This window comes from Sitophilus oryzae, unplaced genomic scaffold, assembly GCF_002938485.1.
Source record: "Sitophilus oryzae breed Bouriz unplaced genomic scaffold, Soryzae_2.0 scaffold_1181_pilon_pilon, whole genome shotgun sequence".
In the NCBI taxonomy this organism is placed as follows: domain Eukaryota; kingdom Metazoa; phylum Arthropoda; class Insecta; order Coleoptera; family Curculionidae; genus Sitophilus; species Sitophilus oryzae.
This window is the reverse complement of record NW_022145817.1, coordinates 887,607-905,070: the sequence shown is the minus strand read 5'-3', so window position 1 is coordinate 905,070 and position 17,464 is coordinate 887,607. Positions and strand designations below refer to the sequence as shown.

General features: G+C 31.8%; 1 protein-coding gene and 1 long non-coding RNA gene across 2 annotated transcripts; both read right to left on the bottom strand.

Moving 5' to 3' along the window:
- Positions 1–620: 620 nt before the first annotated feature.
- LOC115891451 lies at positions 621–1,857 on the bottom strand. Its single transcript, XR_004051855.1, has 3 exons — positions 1,712–1,857; positions 1,050–1,142; positions 621–825 (listed from the first exon to the last, which is right to left on the bottom strand). It is a non-coding gene; the product is annotated as an uncharacterized LOC115891451 (long non-coding RNA).
- Positions 1,858–11,209: 9,352 nt separating this feature from the next.
- On the bottom strand, positions 11,210–15,167 carry LOC115891448 (extensin-like). The gene is made up of 2 exons (XM_030911901.1): positions 14,941–15,167; positions 11,210–11,960 (listed from the first exon to the last, which is right to left on the bottom strand). The coding sequence occupies exons 1-2, from the start codon at positions 15,045–15,047 to the stop codon at positions 11,714–11,716; spliced, it is 354 nt and encodes a 117-aa protein (XP_030767761.1). The 5' UTR covers positions 15,048–15,167; the 3' UTR covers positions 11,210–11,713.
- Between the last annotated feature and the right edge of the window lie 2,297 nt (positions 15,168–17,464).

Below are 17,464 nucleotides of genomic sequence, written 5' to 3'. Positions count from 1 at the left end.
ATCAAGAATAAAATTTTCTCTTCCCACACAATGAACTAAAACTTGGAAAAATGAATTTAAATTATTTTAAATTATGGACTTTTGTATTATATTATTATGAGTTATTTTTAGTTTTAAAATAACATTTTTTCTAGTATCGGTAAGATATGACTCTATATATATTTAGGTATGTATTGAAATGTGATCATTTTTTAAACATATATATTATATGATATATATATTTTTGTGGTTTTTCCATTAAATGGGAAATTATAATTTGGATCTATTTGTGCAATTTTGTACCCCTATATGTTTTATATTCGGACTTTAACATCCCATATTTTAATTATATTTTTTATTATAATATATCTCCGTTAATAAACTTTGTATAGTCTAACAAGGAAAAAACTTCTGATTTTATTTGAAATCCTAAAATTTGTTTTAAGATGATTCTTCCTGGCTTGTGGGGAAGAAGGTGATTTTATAAAGGATATATTTTAAGATTGTTGTAACGAGAGGATATTTACTATTGTTAAAATAAACGTATAAAAGTGAAAATGTATTTTGTTTCAATAAATAAAAGTATATTGTAGTAGAAATATTTTTTTATTTCGATCCAATTATGGTAATAAAAAGACGAATAATGTTAAAGATCTATATAATTTTTTATCAGATACACGTGTCATGCTCAAATAAGATAAAAACAATTTATTTATTGTCGCTTATAAATATAACAAAGCCAAAACATTCTATTGGTGGGTGATATAATGTCAAAATATGTTAATCATTTCTGGCATTTTTATTTCTTTACACAACATTGATTCCCAGAGGGACATGAACCACAACCTAAAAAATAATAAATACCTAGTTAACACAATATAAGCCATAAAACATAAAATAAATTAAGAAATGCTTCTGTATTAATAAAGATTTTAAAATAGTTATTTTTCTAAACATATTAGCATTTATAAATAGCCATAGAGTTAGGCATTATAAATAGCCATTAGGTATTGTGAAATTATGGTAAATATTTTATGCTTCATTTTTAAATGACTTATTTAAATAAGTACCTGAACTTTGCCCACATTGGCAATTTGATCCACATTTGCAATTAGGGCCACATTTACAATTTTGGCCGCATGGTTTACTACCTTGGCATGCTTCTAGAAAAAAAAATAATAAAATATTCTATTTGTCTGAACGTTTATTAAAATATATTTAATATTTTAATAAAAGACAATTAAACATTAAAACAAACAACAATTTTAAAAATAAACAATTCATATAAAAGGAGATATTCATAACACATAAAATGTAACTTTACTAAGCTTAAATGAACGATGCCAAAAGTCGGTAAAACCTGTTATTACTAATACTATACTTACTATAAGTATATAAAATATATACCTATATTTTTATAGATATTTTGAAAAATTTATTTAATCTATGTTTGGTTTGGTTTGGTTTGTCTATATACTGATATTATGAACATCACAATTAAACAAAATTAGCTCTGATAGGTAGGTGCATCATAATTTAGGTATTTGGGTAATTATTCTTTTATACATCAAGAAATTATATGAAGCACTGCAAATCTAAAATATCTCTAATATGCAATAATATTGCACAACCACTGTAGAAAATTAAATAACGTTCAAATATATACATACAGACCAACTTAATTAATTCCATATTGATTTTAGTCACTACAAAATAAAAATATTTAACCTACCTTTACCAGAATCACCAGGAGATGGCATGATCTAAAAAGATCTTAAATAATTTGAAAGGTATAAAGTCACTATGTAAATGAATTTGAACCTCCTATGCACCGTTTAAAGTCATTTAAATCATTGATCCATGGAGGAAAAAGCCTGTAGAGGGAGTACATCCTGCTTCAGAGGCGTAACATCCCAGGGAGTATAAGAAAATTAAAACAGAGTAGTAATAATTTATTTTGGAAATTTTATACTGTTTCCTTAATGTTGTAAACTAGGTCGATAGTTCAATATAATATAAAAAAATATGTAAAATATCCGAATTTATGAAAATTATTTTGTTATATTACTTTTGTCGAAACAATCGTTGGCAAATTAAAAGGCTGTTATCGTTTATTTTGTTTAACAAAAAATATATAAAATACCCATATATTTATAAAAATTAAATAAATAAAAAGAAAAACAATAAAAGATTAATAAAATCACTAATAAGTTCGGTCTACTAATATATCTTTCTCATAAAAAAATAGAGGATGCGTCTCGTCAATAAAAATTCGACAAATTTGCAAGAAACCAATGTAATGAGTGCGCGCTGAGAGTGAAAGTTGAAGGCCGTGACACACGAGCTAATAGCGTCACGACACACGCGACGAAAAGTGACCAATGAGGAAGATGAGATGGGTCATTGAAGCGTTGTAACTCTACGTCGTCCTATGTAAGCTAGGAGGCTGAACTCGGAATGTAGATCGGGCTCGAAGAGAAAAAACAACAAACTACACTTTTTCAAACATATGTCCTTCGAATCCTGCAATTTTAATTTAGTTGCTGTTAGTAAGAAGATTCACTTCAAATATGTGCACATAGTGCGAACATACTTTTTTTGTGTTCTCATTAGTGGTAGAGTAACTACTGGTTAATAAGAACTGATTAATTGAGTATCTGGGGGCACGGCAGGGTGCCCCCGCCATTTCGAGCACAGCCGTACCATCCTTTTCTCGAAGTTATTAGCGGCACTTTTGACCACCCTTTAACTTCGTTGTGGATAAAGAAAGAATATTAATTTTCACCACATTTGAAGACATACGATAGCTGGCTAGGTTACCAAAATAACTAATAATATTATCCCTCATAGTTTATGAATTATCGCTTGACAAATTTCTTTAATTTCGACATTGACTCACTGACAGATCATCAAAATTCTAAGGTACATACTTCTAGATGTGTCACTCCAAATTTAGAATTTTAGGTAGATTTAAGCTTACAACCAATGGAAAAAATTAAAAATCTCGAAATATCCTTATGGATTAAAAGTTAGCTGTCTAGTCGCTATAGTGGTAACCAAGTTTCCGGTAATGGCCAATAGGAGGACCGGTGATAGGGTTGTTTTAAAAATTTTGATTTTTATATAAAGGCACCTGCTCCACCTATCTAAAATATTATCAGCGTTACAGTGTTGCCGGATCATTTGAAAAGTGGTGGCATCTTTGTTATTTTAAATGGAAGTGTATATATTATTACATTTTTGGAAATTAATCTCATATCCCTTATAGTTTTCGAGATAAAAAATAAAATATGTGTAAAATTGACAAAAAAATAATTTTGGATAAGCATTGGTAAAATTATGAATTGAAGTCGTTAGAAAACTAGAATTAATTCAATTGATATTATCTGACTTAATTAATTATACGATAATTCACAGTTTATGAATTATAGTCAAACTTCTTTAATGTTATTTTGAATGACCCGCAAAAAAATAGAAGGATAACGTACAAAAAGAAATAAGTGTGTTGCGAGACTTGGCATTTTTTTTACATTCTATCCTTGTATATGAATATAAACAAGGATTCTATGTTTTTGATGGGATAAAATATACTGACGACGCCTATGTCGCTTTACATCACGATATTCCTCAGACTCCTTATTCGTCACGCACTAGCTAATACATGAAACAATTTAGATGAAAAAATATTGCAGAAGTTTGTGAAAGAAAATATACGTTCTGAATTTCACTTTGAGTACTGAAATTATGATAAAAGACAACATTTTCCCATACCCTAAAAATATAAATACGCACTTACATCAATAAAAGCTTATTTATAGAAAAAAAAACTATTCAGTGAAATATTAAGAATTATTACTCCACTGATTAACTCACGTAGTCGAATACATAATTTAAATTAAAGTCAGTACGATAACGTTATACCACATATTATTATGTGTTATTATTTATTGTTTCACCTACCTTCTCTAATCTAAATTATTTCTATGAGTCACCAAATAATGTTATATACAGCGTGTCACACACATTCAGAAAAACAACTATCGGTAATTGCTGTTAAAAAATTGTGTATAAAAAATACTTCCAGAAAACAGTAGATATTGTGTATTTCATTTTTTTATGACAAACTATTTTGTCTAAGGAAGGGTAGTTCGTAAAATCCAAGTCATGGCCATTTCTAAAAAAGGTTGTTAAAATTGTAAATGACTTAAGAAATAATACTTCTTCGTCTGGCACAGTCTTTAATTCACCTGAAGATTACTTTACTTAACCTTACTTTGTTAATATGGCTAAAAATTTAGTGAACACCATAACTCCTTCCCATGATTCACTTTCATATCTCCCTAAAGCAAATAAGAGTTAACACAGTTTCTTCTTCACGCCCGTAGCATTAGATGAGCTCCGTAGTACAATTAGAAGTATTAAAAAAATCCTCATCTGGGACTGATGGTCTTACTCTCAAAATGTTCTCTGAACTTCCGTAATGCACGCTACTACTTTAATTAACGAGTCATTCCAAAAAGGAGTTTTTTCAAACTGCCTTAAGACAGCAATAATTATTCCTCTGCATAAAGGAGGAGATAAAGATTAAGCTTCGAACTATCGCCCAATTGCTCTCCTGCCCACATTATCTAAGATCATTGAAAAATTGGTTAAAAAAGGCTCCTATTTTTTCTCCTTTAATATAAAGTACTTACTTCCAATCAATTTGGATTTCTAAGTAACAGTTGCACAAATGATGCTATGTTTGACCGTTTTAATAATGTATACTCTAGCCTGAATAACCATCACTCTACAGCTACAATTTTCTGTGATTTCTCACAAATTCAAGGCTTTCGACTGCGTAAATCATAATATCTTAATTAACAAATTGCAATAATATAGATTCAGGGGAGTGCCGCTCGAATGGCTTAAGTCATATTTTGGCAACAGAAGGCAGCTTGCGAGGAAGGGAAATTTGTGAAACTCTCGGTGCACGTCATCAATGACACCATGCGTCGTCTTATGGAGTTTGCTGGTGGTCGTATTATGATGTGCAACCAAAGTTATTTTTTTCCTATATGTCTTCTTGTAAGCCTATAGAATGTGGTATCCCTCAGGCTTCAGTACTTGGCCCTATTTTGTTTCTGGTGTTTATCAACGACATTGCAATTCTAGACATTAGCGGTAAAATCTGCCTCTTTGCGGACGATACTAGTTTCACCTGGAGCGGCGCAGATGTTACGGCACTATAAATACTATATCCAGTGACTTACGCACCATTAAATCTTGGTGCGACGATTCTAATCTCCTATGCCTCAACCTTTTAAAAACTGTAGTTTTGTCGTATAAAAGTACTATACAACCTTTTGTACTTAATAACACCACTATTGACGTCGTGGACTCTGTGAAATTCTTAGGACTTGTTGTAGACAACTCGTTAAAATGGGACTTGCACATCGAAGCTTTATTAGAGAAACTAAGCGCTGCCTGTTTTGCGCTAAGATCAGTTTCTAAGAAACTTAACTTATCAACCTCTAGAATGGTTTATTATGGTAAATCCTAGGTTTAGCCCGCTTATCCTAGGTTTTACCGCATTTCGGACATTTACAGTAGCATAAATAATCCATATTAATTATACACAAGAACAGTTAACCTAATAGGACTGCTCATTCAGCCAAAAGTGTCCGCCAGGTGCATGCGAAAACTACTCGCTTTGTGACGTCATTGTAGCCCTTGTCATGGTTATTAGTCCTTATCCGGCAACCAATAATACACACACGTGCATTATTGGTTACCGAATGCAAAACGTTCATTATTTAGTTTATTTATTTAAACACCTTATATGTATGCAGTATAGAAAATTAACTGGTATAAATCGTATTAAATACTCGGATAATGCATTTTTAAGAACAGCAGTTCCCAGCATCACCTTTTGCAAACATTCTTTTTAGAGTACTTCCATATTTTGCCTTAAAATAATTAATAAAAAAAAATCGAAGGCACTTAGTATGCACTTTGTCACAATCCACAACACAAAATGAACGTATTTATAAACTCTATAGCTCTAAAAATTTTAAAGACACCTTTTTCACATTTAAAATTGACAAAATAATTAACTCAAAATTTCTCAGCTGTTATTTTTATAAGTTTACCATAGGCAACTAATAATACACACTATCATGACAAGGCCACGAAGGCTTTGACAAGGGCTACAATGACGTCACAACTGTCAGCTGGAGCGCGGGAAGAGGCGAACGTACGTCTTATGAGGATGAGCAATCCTATTAGTTTACCGAACTTGAACTATACATATAAAATGGCAGCGGTAATTTCATAGCCATCGCTGACGCTGTTTTTTTTTATCATACGGGGTAGTTTGATATTTAATTTAAGCATCTACTTTATCGAGTACAGAAAAATCTTTTAACCGTTTTAAAAAGTAAATCAATCAAATGTAAAGAATGTAATTTTATTGAAATCTACGTGAATACGTGAAATTTCTTAAGGGGGAATAAAAAAATAGTAATAATTTTCTGAAAGACCTTTACTAAACAAATAAATTATAGACCATAAAAAATAAATTAAAAATCTTATCTGCTAATCTTATTTAAAAATAGAAACATCATCATAATTACCAAGAAAACGAAATTAAAACATGTTCTATATAGATAAGTATCAAATTTATTATAAATTAAGTTTAATATCTAAAAAATATACTTCATAATTTCTTAACGGAAAATAAACATCCAAATCTTAATGCTTTACTAGCCATATTAAAATATATTCCTCAGCTGCAGTATTTTCTGTTCCGTTTGTTTACTTTGCACTGAATTATAGTCTGAATAGGATCCTTTCAACACGTTTCATTTCACTTAAATAATAGTACAAACACAACAGCACTGATCCGGAGGAGGCCCTCCATGTGGACCTGGCGGTGGTGGACCTCCGTGGTGTGGTGGACCTCCGAAATGGGGTGGCGGTGGGCCTCCGTGATGGGGTGGACCTCCAAAATGTGGCGGTGGACCTCCGTGATGTGGTGGGGGCGGCATTTTTTTATTAGTAGATTAACTTAGTTGAAACACTATTATAATACCAACAATTTTACATATAGAAATGGTACGTATACACGGATGGTTTAGAATATATATGAGTATATGACAGATGGTTTATAGGAGTGGTATTTATCTTATCTTTGTCGATTTAATAGATTCTCTGAAAACGATAGAAATAGCGGATATATGTATACCTGTGATTAATTTTATTTTTATGAATAGTGTAAAAACACTTGAAGATTTACTTTGAAAAGAGAAGCATCTAATATATTTCAAGGTATAGAGATTAGAAACAGGTTGTTCAGTTTGTAATTAATTTTTTCAAAAAAGTATTTTGAAGTGCTTATCTTAGACAAGGTTGTATTTCATCTAATAAAGATATATGACAGATATGTTAGTCATTATTAAATAATTTATTATACGTTATTCTTCTTTGGTTTAATATCCTATAAATGCAAGTTTATTATATGCAATTAAATTTAAAATTATGATGATTAAAAATAAATAGGAAAGTCGCATATACAGGGTGAGTCTTAAATAGGTGCAAATATTTTCAAGGGTAGTAGATTTCGACCCCAGGAACACCTCTACGAGGTTTTTTCGCAGAGAGAAGACGTTGAAAACCGTGCATTTTCGTTTAAAATTCCCTGTATATTTTTCGAAAACTTTTTAGAACTGCCTGTTCACCGCAAATTTTCCCACGGTATAATTTTTTAATCTCTAATATTACCATGGTTACGGCACTAAAGGGGATTTAATATTGCCACTTCCTACATGACCTGTATTTTTAATTAATTATTCATACGAGAAAATGCCACTAACAAGTAAGAAATTACTGAAAGAGAGTGAACAATTCAAAAAAGATGGGGAAAATACCCTGTATGGTAAAGTGTAACTATACTCTGTTTTTTTTCTCAGGTAAGATTTCGACAGACGATGACAGAAGAAAAGCAGATGACGTCCCAAGAACGGTAAACTTATAGGATTGCTCATCCTCATAAGACGTACGTTCGCCTCTTCCCGCGCTTCAGCTGACAGTTGTGACGTCATTGTAGCCCTTGTCAAAACCTTCGTGGCCTTGTCATGATAGTGTGTATTATTAGTTGCCTATGGTAAACTTATAAAAATAACAGCTGAGAAATTTTGAGTTAATTATTTTGTCAATTTTAAATGTGAAAAAGGTGTCTTTAAAGTTTTTAGAGCTATAGAGTGTATAAATACGTTCGTTTTGTGTTGTGGATTGTGACAAAGTGCATACTAAGTGCCCACGATTGTGTTTATTAATTATTTTAAAGCAAAATATGGAAGTACTCTAAAAAGAATGCTTGCAAAAAGAATGCTTGCAAAAGGTGATGCTGGGAACTGCTGTTCTTAAAAATGCATTATCCGAGTATTTAATAGGATTTATACAGTTAATTTTCTATACTGCATAAGGTGTTTAAATAAATAAACTAAATAATGAACGTTTTGCATTCGGTAACCAATAATGCACGTGTGTGTACTATTGGTTGCCGGATAAGGACTAATAACCATGACAAGGGCTACAATGATGTCACAAAGCGAGTAGTTTTCGCATGCACCTGGCGGACACTTTTGGCTGAATGAGCAGTCCTATTAGGTTAACTGTTCTTGATGACATATATGATGACATAACTGTTCTTGATTCCATCTATTTATTTTACTAAAAAAATTTCTAATAATTTTTAAGTTAACTATGGATGGGTTTAAATATAAATTCGTCATGCGTCGTCACTTGTTGCTTTAACCAGTTTTATTGGTTTATTTCAAAAATGACAGATCGTATTTCAATTTTATTGGTTTGACGGAACGATGAACGACAAACGGACGCCGATGCGTATGAACTCGCCTTTAGATTTTTGACGTTTGTCAAAGTCTTGCTAAATTATAGGTTATAATTTTGTGACAACTTTTGTCAAATACCCTGCGTTTTGGAAGATGATGCATTTTGATTCGTGTTATTACGTGTGTTTTGTGTCTTTTGAAGTCAAGTGGAGGAAAAATCGAGTGAAAATTAACTGTAGAACCCAGAGCACATTTTATGGTTAATACTCGCTGCCCAGGCAGAAAGTCTTATACAGATACACCAATAAAGTTACTATCAATAAAGTTCGTATACCATCTCGTCGTAGATAAGTGCATCTCGAATATGGTAGAAAGACCATACTAAACACATACTAAAAACTGGAGTAGCTGTAAAATATCGACATCACACGATAGATAAATAATAGATTTTAGTACTGCAGAAAAATAATGTCAAAAGGTACTGGTTTAAAAAAATTAAGATTAAAATTAACTAATCAACCTGTGAGGTATAAAATTTGGTAAATGTTATTATTAATAAAATAGTTTGTTTTATTTATGTTGTTTTATTTATTCCTGCGGAATATTACAAATTTGTATTTGTACATAAGTTATATTGATAAATATAATCATAAATGCGGGAAGTTTCATAAAGCTTGAAAGTAAGAAATAGTTCTTTTTTATATTTTTTGGTATGTGGTGTCTTGTTTTGTATTAACACATAAAGTTTTTTATTAAATAAAATAACTCGATTACATTTTTTCAGTGTTATACAGTTTTTTTCAGAATATTTTGAAGTTACTTGTCAGTCAAATTTTAAATACCTACATATATTAATTCCCTGCTATGCGTTCCAGCTGTACCAACTTATTTCTATGTAAAATAAAATAAACTACTTTGAAATTAAAATGACAGACACATCTATCACTGTCAAGGATCTTCTCGTTGGACAGACTATAGTTACCATTACCCTTTGAATAAGAAGACTAAGGAAGGAGCATAATGCTATCCTGAATACATGGATGTATGCATGAACCAAAGCATGGTGGGCGGAAAAAGGACTCTAGGGTGGGGATTCTTGACAGTTCTGTTTGACGATTCAATGACACATTTGAATTTGATTTGAAATTTTGTGGATTTGTCAGTTTTTACGGAGCTTATTTTATGCTATTTATTATTTATTCTACTACTGATAGTTGTATAAAGGTAGTAAATCTAGATGGAAATTGTGGCAGAACTTAAATTAACAGTGACACTATCGCGATTTATCGAAAAAGACTCTAAAATAGTTGGTTGTGTAGCGTGCGGTAGATCTCGGCAAAAATTGAGTGAAATAATGGAACAACTTTTCGCTAGTAAGTGACTATATAATATACATACGTGTAGTAAACCGATCTTTTATAAAATTCACTTAAATTAACTAATTATATATTTCTTCTTGCATTTTTGCTTTTATTTACTACTTGTCATAGATTAGATTCAAAAGAGTCGTATACGTCAATTTGACTTACCTGCTTCAGTAGCGTATCGGATGTTTATGGTTATAAACAATTATTATAACTTATCTATTTTTATTAGAATTTTATATTTTTATAACAATTTTAATAACTACCAACATTTATTCACAACGTAAGATAAACTAAAACAAATTATTGAGTCTACCCCACGTCTACCCTACATCATAGTTTTACATTTCTTAAATAAAATTAGAACGGCACTGATAAACCGGAATTTAAGTCGGCCATATTTGAGGCCCATCGCGTTGGACCTAAGATTTTTCATATGCTCCTTCCTTAGTCTTCTTATTCAAAGCCACTAAAAGGGATGCAATATTGCCACTGACCACATAACCTATTTTTTTTTAATTATTCATACGAGAAAATGCCACTAACAAGTAAAAAAATTACTGAAAGAGAGTGAACAACTCAAAAAAGATGGGAACATAAATACCCTGTATGGTAAAGTGCAAAGGTACTAGTTACCATTACCAAGACACTATGCCATTATGATTAATTTATCTATATATTTCAGTATAAAAACATACCCCTTTAACCGTTTTTAAGTTCAATTAGAAATAACCAGAACTAACTTATATAATTACACACATTTCGGTACTAACATTATTACATCTCATTATTACATCTCACTTAACACCTGTAATAACGAATCACGAAGTAACAAATACATAAAACATGTGTTTTGAGTAAAATAAATTGTTTATACTCGATTTTAAGTGTCTTACCCTATGGTCTTACCTTGTCAGATAAAATATTGTACGTAATTTATATTACAGTTGAAGGTTGGAACTTCTGATGATGTGTCTTGGTGTTACAATAGGAAAATAAAACACTAATTCACCACAATATACACCAAAACACTTTTCTCTTGCACTCCAAATTTATTGATATATAATCCGTAAAATACAAAATACTTTTTCCCGCTTAAAATAATATGGCATATATTTGCATATAAACAATTAAAAAAATATAAACAGTTTTTCAAAACTTCCAAAAAAATATTATTAAAATATTTACACTTTGATGTACCTAAATAAAACATTAAACACTTATCTAAACATAAAAATTATATTTATAGAAAGAAATATTATAAATATTTTAAACTCATGAAAAAGTAAATTTGCAATGAAGATTGGAGGAATAATAATTATCAACATTGTTTTTAGTTTGTAATTTTTATTTGCTAGCTATACAATATATTGTCTATTTTATAGCTATTTAACACAAAGTCATCGACTACGTTATGAAAATATGACATCAAATGCATAATTGAGAAATGTTTTGCAGTCAAATGTTTTTGCCATTAAATGTTTCATTAACAGAGTCAAAGTCTGAATACCTTTAAAAAATATATATTGTTTTCACTTATATGATGGTGCAAACACAGCATGTATCTTGTGGTGGCGGTGGTGGAGGTGGGCCTGCAAAATGTGGAGGGGGTGGACCACCAAAATGTGGTGGTGGAGGTCCAAAATGTGGTGGAGGAGGTCCAAAATGTGGTGGTGGTGGGCCTCCAAAATGTGGAGGTGGCGGTCCAAAATGTGGAGGTGGTGGTCCAAAATCTGGCGGTGGTGGGCCTCCATGATGTGGCGGATACATTCCTCTTGTTACGTTAAAAATTAGTAAGTACACCTTCACACAATACCAAAAATTCACGTATAGAAGTGATAAAATTCTGGTTAATTGTAGGAATGCTTTTTAATCTTATCTAAATCTGTCGGTTTAGTACAGTAAATGCAATCGATAAACGTAATAATTTTAGAAATATGATTTTTCAAAGAAATTGTGTTAAAAATGGATGACAGTCGATATTCAGACATATTTCAAGGCATAAAGATTGAAAGATTTTAAAATTTAATTTTTAATAAGTATTTTCCAGAATTTGTCTTAGTCAAGGTTTTATTTTATCTCTTAAATATATCATACTTCAGATACATTCATACTTCACTGTACTTATTTATAGTCTAGGAGGCAGTAAAGATTTTCGGTACTTATTTTTCTAGTCACACTGGAAACACTAATTATTCGGTATGTTATTAATCGATTCTACAAAGCAAATATAAATTGGGAATAATTATTCTCCCAAAATTTTGTACTTTTTGAACGGAAATTTTAATAGATATTCCTGGTATATACTTGGAAATGGTTATACCTGGTATATACTTGCTTTGTAGAACCGGCTCTAAGCAAATTTTACGTACCGCCGGGTGCGTCTCAAAAGTGGCTCACTCCTATAAGTTTTTTATATTATATAACATATAATACGTTAAATTTCAAGCATCGAAAAATACTAACGGTTACGGATTTCAAAAATCAGTCAAATTTTGCATCCGCAAATATTCAGCCAGACTGACTTTCCTCCACTTGAGATGTACAAAACTGTTTTTTCCATTAATAAAATTATGTACTTTCATAAAAAAGATAAATACATGTTTATGACTAGAAAAATAAGTGAACTTTTTTAGTTTTTTATCTGGCAAACCTATCCGAAAATTTTAGCCAGATCCACAAATTGTCATTTTTAATGTCGTCATCCGAACATACTTTTATACAGAAAAGTCCACAGACTTCGAGACATAGGACAATCAAGTCCATTTAGCGTGTGTCCAAATTTTGACAAATTTTCAAAAATGACAGTTTTGTTTAGACTGACGTTTAATCTCTCGGTGAATGATTTCTTTTTATGGGGGTACATAAAATCTAAAATTTACGGCCATGAAGAAATTCAAAACTTGGAGTAGTTAAGGCAGAAAATATTTAATGCCTTGACACTGTCACCCCTGATATGTTATCCAATGTGAGGAGAGAGGGAATTTTATGATCGTTTGGGTTATTGTTTAATGCAAGAGGGAGGCATTTTTGAACAATTTTTGTATTTTTTTAAATTTCATTATACTGTTTTTTTTACCGTTTACCCATTACCTACCTTGACGAACATGGGTCCTTTTCATACAAAGGTCCTTTTCAGGACCACAAATATTTTGATTGAGAAATTTGTTACTTATATTTTTTTGGATTAAAAAAACAAAAGCTGTTAATATAATAACAATTTAAAAGTGTTTTAGTAGTTTTAATACCACTCTATGATATAACATTTATTATTATTATAATGTACATTATTAATACCGTATGATCGAAAAAAAAACGGCGTCCAGTTGGATTGGAAATGACGATCGATGACATTTCCCATATAATTTTACATATAAAATGACAGCGATCTTCATTTCATAGCCATCGCTGACGCCGTTTTTATTCGATCATACGGTACTATTATTCATTCGAAATTGCATTAAGGCCCAATTGCACCAATGATTTCAATTTTTCTTAAAGATAAGTAGAGCTTAGAATGAGCCGTATTAATATTTACTTTAATATTCACCTTAAATGAAGGAATATGACTGATACATTTTTTGGATTTGAATTGTTTTTAATGACACTAACAATTTTAGTTCAATTTTTAATAAAATTTATTTAATATTAATAGAAATCCAAGAGATTTGAAACCTCTTTTAGCAATTTATAACAATCTCAAATGAATTACAGGTGCCCTTATTTTCTATGAAAACCACACAGCTTTTTTCATAGTCGCTGCAGTTGCTATAGCTATAAAAAAACTAATTTTTTAAGGTGTGAAAATTGCGATACACGCTAAATGGACTTGATTTTTCCTATGTCTCGAAGTCTGTGGACCTTTCTGTATATTATATATATTATATATATGGGAAAATAAGTACAAAATTATTATTTTTTCTATCTTTGTTTACACAACGTTTCGGTCAGTTAATACTAGAAAAATCGAAACCACTTTTATTTTATTATGTTGATATGTATGTAATATTAGTGCTACTGAAAAAAAAAAACTAAGACCTCATTTAGTTTGTGCTAAGACTAATATATAAAGAAAATATTTCTGTGACGCGACTAGAGCCAAAGATAGGCTTTAAATTTGGCCATCAAATCATCAATGTAAAGCTACCAATTAAAGCATCTTATTTTATTAAAAAAAATCTACTAAATTTTAATAACTTATTTTAATACCTCCTGTCAATTTTAAAATACCCGTAATAGAAGTAACATATTTTTAGTCTTCTAAAATCCATAATATATATGCCCGTAAATTGTTTTATAAAATCTTGTTCAAAAATTGAACCATACTGACCTTGCTCTGACCATTTCCGTACAAGGCTGATCCTCATTCTACTGACAAAAATATGTATGTGAACTTAATGTTGTCAAAATCAGAATAAATAGAGCAAAAATAGAAAACAAACATATAGTCAATATATTAAAAAATATGAAAGAAGGATGAAATTATTGGGCAACCTACAGTAAGATCAGCCATGAAACATGGCTAAAATACGCACGGTCTTTTGTTTATTAAAAGATATGTTTATAATTTACATAAATTATTACCTACATTCTATTACATTTTAACACAATATAATATATACATTTATTTAACATGCTCTGTATACGTAATTTACTATTAATAGGGATGTTTGATAAAAATGAATTAAATGCATTATTGGTACATTATTTTCTGTGCGATATTCAATGGAGGTGGTTTTTTCACAGGTTGAAAAACTGAATACCTTTCAAATGGCTTATTTCTTCTATATAATGGTGCAAGTACAACACGATCCACTTGGGGGTGGTGGTGGTGGTGGTGGACCTCCATGGGGTGGTGGTGGACCTTCATGATGTGGTGGTGGAGGCATTTCTTACTTTTATATTAAAAATCAATGAGCACACCTTAATACAATACCAATAATTTAACGTATAGCAATGATAAAATTTAAGTTTGACTTAAAATATCTATGGTCTTATGAACAGTTGGTTTATAGGAATGGCATTTTATCTTATCTAAATCTTTCAGTTTAGTAGATTCGCTGAAAGCCAAAAACGTAACTAATGGTTACATCCATGACTAATTTTTTATGAATAAAAATTTACGACAAAGGCAGGCTTTATTTTGAGCCCGTAATAATTTAATATTAGATATTTTATAGTTAGGTATAAGTATCGGCCATATTCAATAGTGTGTGGCCGACCTCATACTTTTGAAGTACCTATGTAACTTAAAAATTATAATGTTATCTAATAAATATATCATATATAAATGCAAAAACTAAAGTAATGTACAACGAACTAGTAGACAGAAAAGACGTGCTAATAAATAATTTCTTCCTCTTCTTTTTCTTCTTCCTCAGCCCCTATTCATCCACTCCTGGACAGAGGTCTCTCCTATCCTTTTCCATGTATCCCTGCTTTGTGCTGTATTTAACCAACGCACCGTTTACCTGCCGCTTCCCTAATGTCGTCCACCCAACGTTTCTGTGGACGTCCCACACTTCTTTTAGTTTGTCTAGGCCTCCACACTGTTATTCTATGCCCCCATCTGTCTTTATACAGTCTAGCAATATGGCCATTTCATTTTAGCCACTTCCTGAATTATATCGGTAACTCTTGTTTGCCTCCTGATCATTACGAATTTTGTCTCGCAGACATCGTTCCATAGTTCTTTGAGTTGTTAAGAGTTTATTTGCAAATGCTTTTGTTAGACTGGTCGTTTCCAGTCCATATGCAAAATACAGGCGTTACATACTTTTCGCTTCAGATTGATAGGGATCGTACTGTTTTTCAGAATATGTCCCAGTTTACCAAAGGCTATCCATGCTAATCGTATACGCCTTGTAATTTCTGCGTGTTGGTTTTCTTTTCCAAGTCTAATATTGTGGCCTAAATAGATATATTCTCTTACACATTCGATCTTATTATTTTGTATATTAATTATGCTTAAATCAACATTCGTAACCCTGCCAAAGAAACTCAATGCCTCACAATGTGATGACTATCGGATGATAAGCCTTATGTCCCATGTCCCATGTCCTCAAAACCTTTCTTAGTTAGAATCATCCACACGCGAATCTACAAGAAGTGCGAAAATCAGACAACACCCAGTGATGAATGACACAGAGGTGTAGAGACATGAATGGGAATGTATTTGCAATTTGCATGTTTCATAGACTATCGTAAGGCGTTCGACTGTGTTAATCATCAGAAAATGATTGAAATTCTAAGAACAACCGGAGTTGACGAACAAGACCTATGACGTTTCATCTCAGAATTTTATTAGCATCAAACGGCGGTAGTTGAGATGGAGCAGCCAACATCCGAAGATATACAAATTAGACGGGGTGTTCGGCAGGGTTGCGTCTTGCCTCCGCTCCTGTTTAACCTGTACTCGGAGACTATATTTAGAGAAGCACTGGATCGAATCCAGGGCGAAATCAAGTTCAATGGGATCCCAATAAACAATATGAGATATGCCGATGATACGGTTATAATAGCCAACGATATACAAGAACTGCAAAGCATTATAGATTCCGTAGTCCACTATAGTGAGATGTTTGGACTGCATCTCAATATCTCCAAGACCAAACTATTGGTATTTTCTAAGAGTCTAATAAATGCACACCTGCGTGTCAAGGGACAAACAATCGAACAAGTGACCTCAATAAAGTATTTAGGAGCTAACATCAATAGTAAGTGCGACCCGAAAAGATAAATATTTTCAAGAATTGAGCAAGCGAGAAAAATCTTCGTGAGAATGAAATCATTTTTTACACGACGAGACCTCAGTGCGGAACTCAGAACTGGAATGGCCAGATGCTACGTCTTCTCTGCGTTACTCTATGGATGTGAGAGCTGGACACTGGATTCACAGACCGAAAAGAGAATAGATGTCTTCGAAATGTATGTATAAACGGATGCTGCGAATCTCATGGGTACAAAGGATCACCAACGATAAAGTACTCCAGCGCATGCAGAAACAAAAGGAGATACTGAACACCATCAAGGAAAGAAAAATGCAATACCTGGGTCATGTGATGAGAGGTGGTAGATACGAAATACTGCGCCTCAAATGGAGGGCAAAGTGCAAGGGAAAAGATCAGTAGGAAGATGCCAGAATTCATGGCTAAAAGATTTGAGGAGAAGGTTTATTCAGTCCGCTCGTCTGCAGAAATCTTCCGGGCTGCAGTTTCCAGAGCCACAATTGCCATTTGGATCGCCAACCTTTGGCAGGAGAGGGCGTGATAAGAAGAAGATATATAT

Bases quoted from the DNA above. Each gene is read 5' to 3' on its own strand.
- LOC115891448 (XM_030911901.1), bottom strand. From the start codon at position 15,047: ATGAAGGTCCACCACCACCCCATGGAGGTCCACCACCACCACCACCAC. The intron at 11,961-14,940 runs GTATTCAGTTTT...ACTAATTTTTAA, and splicing joins AGAAATAAGCCATTTGAAAG to CGTAACAAGAGGAATGTATC.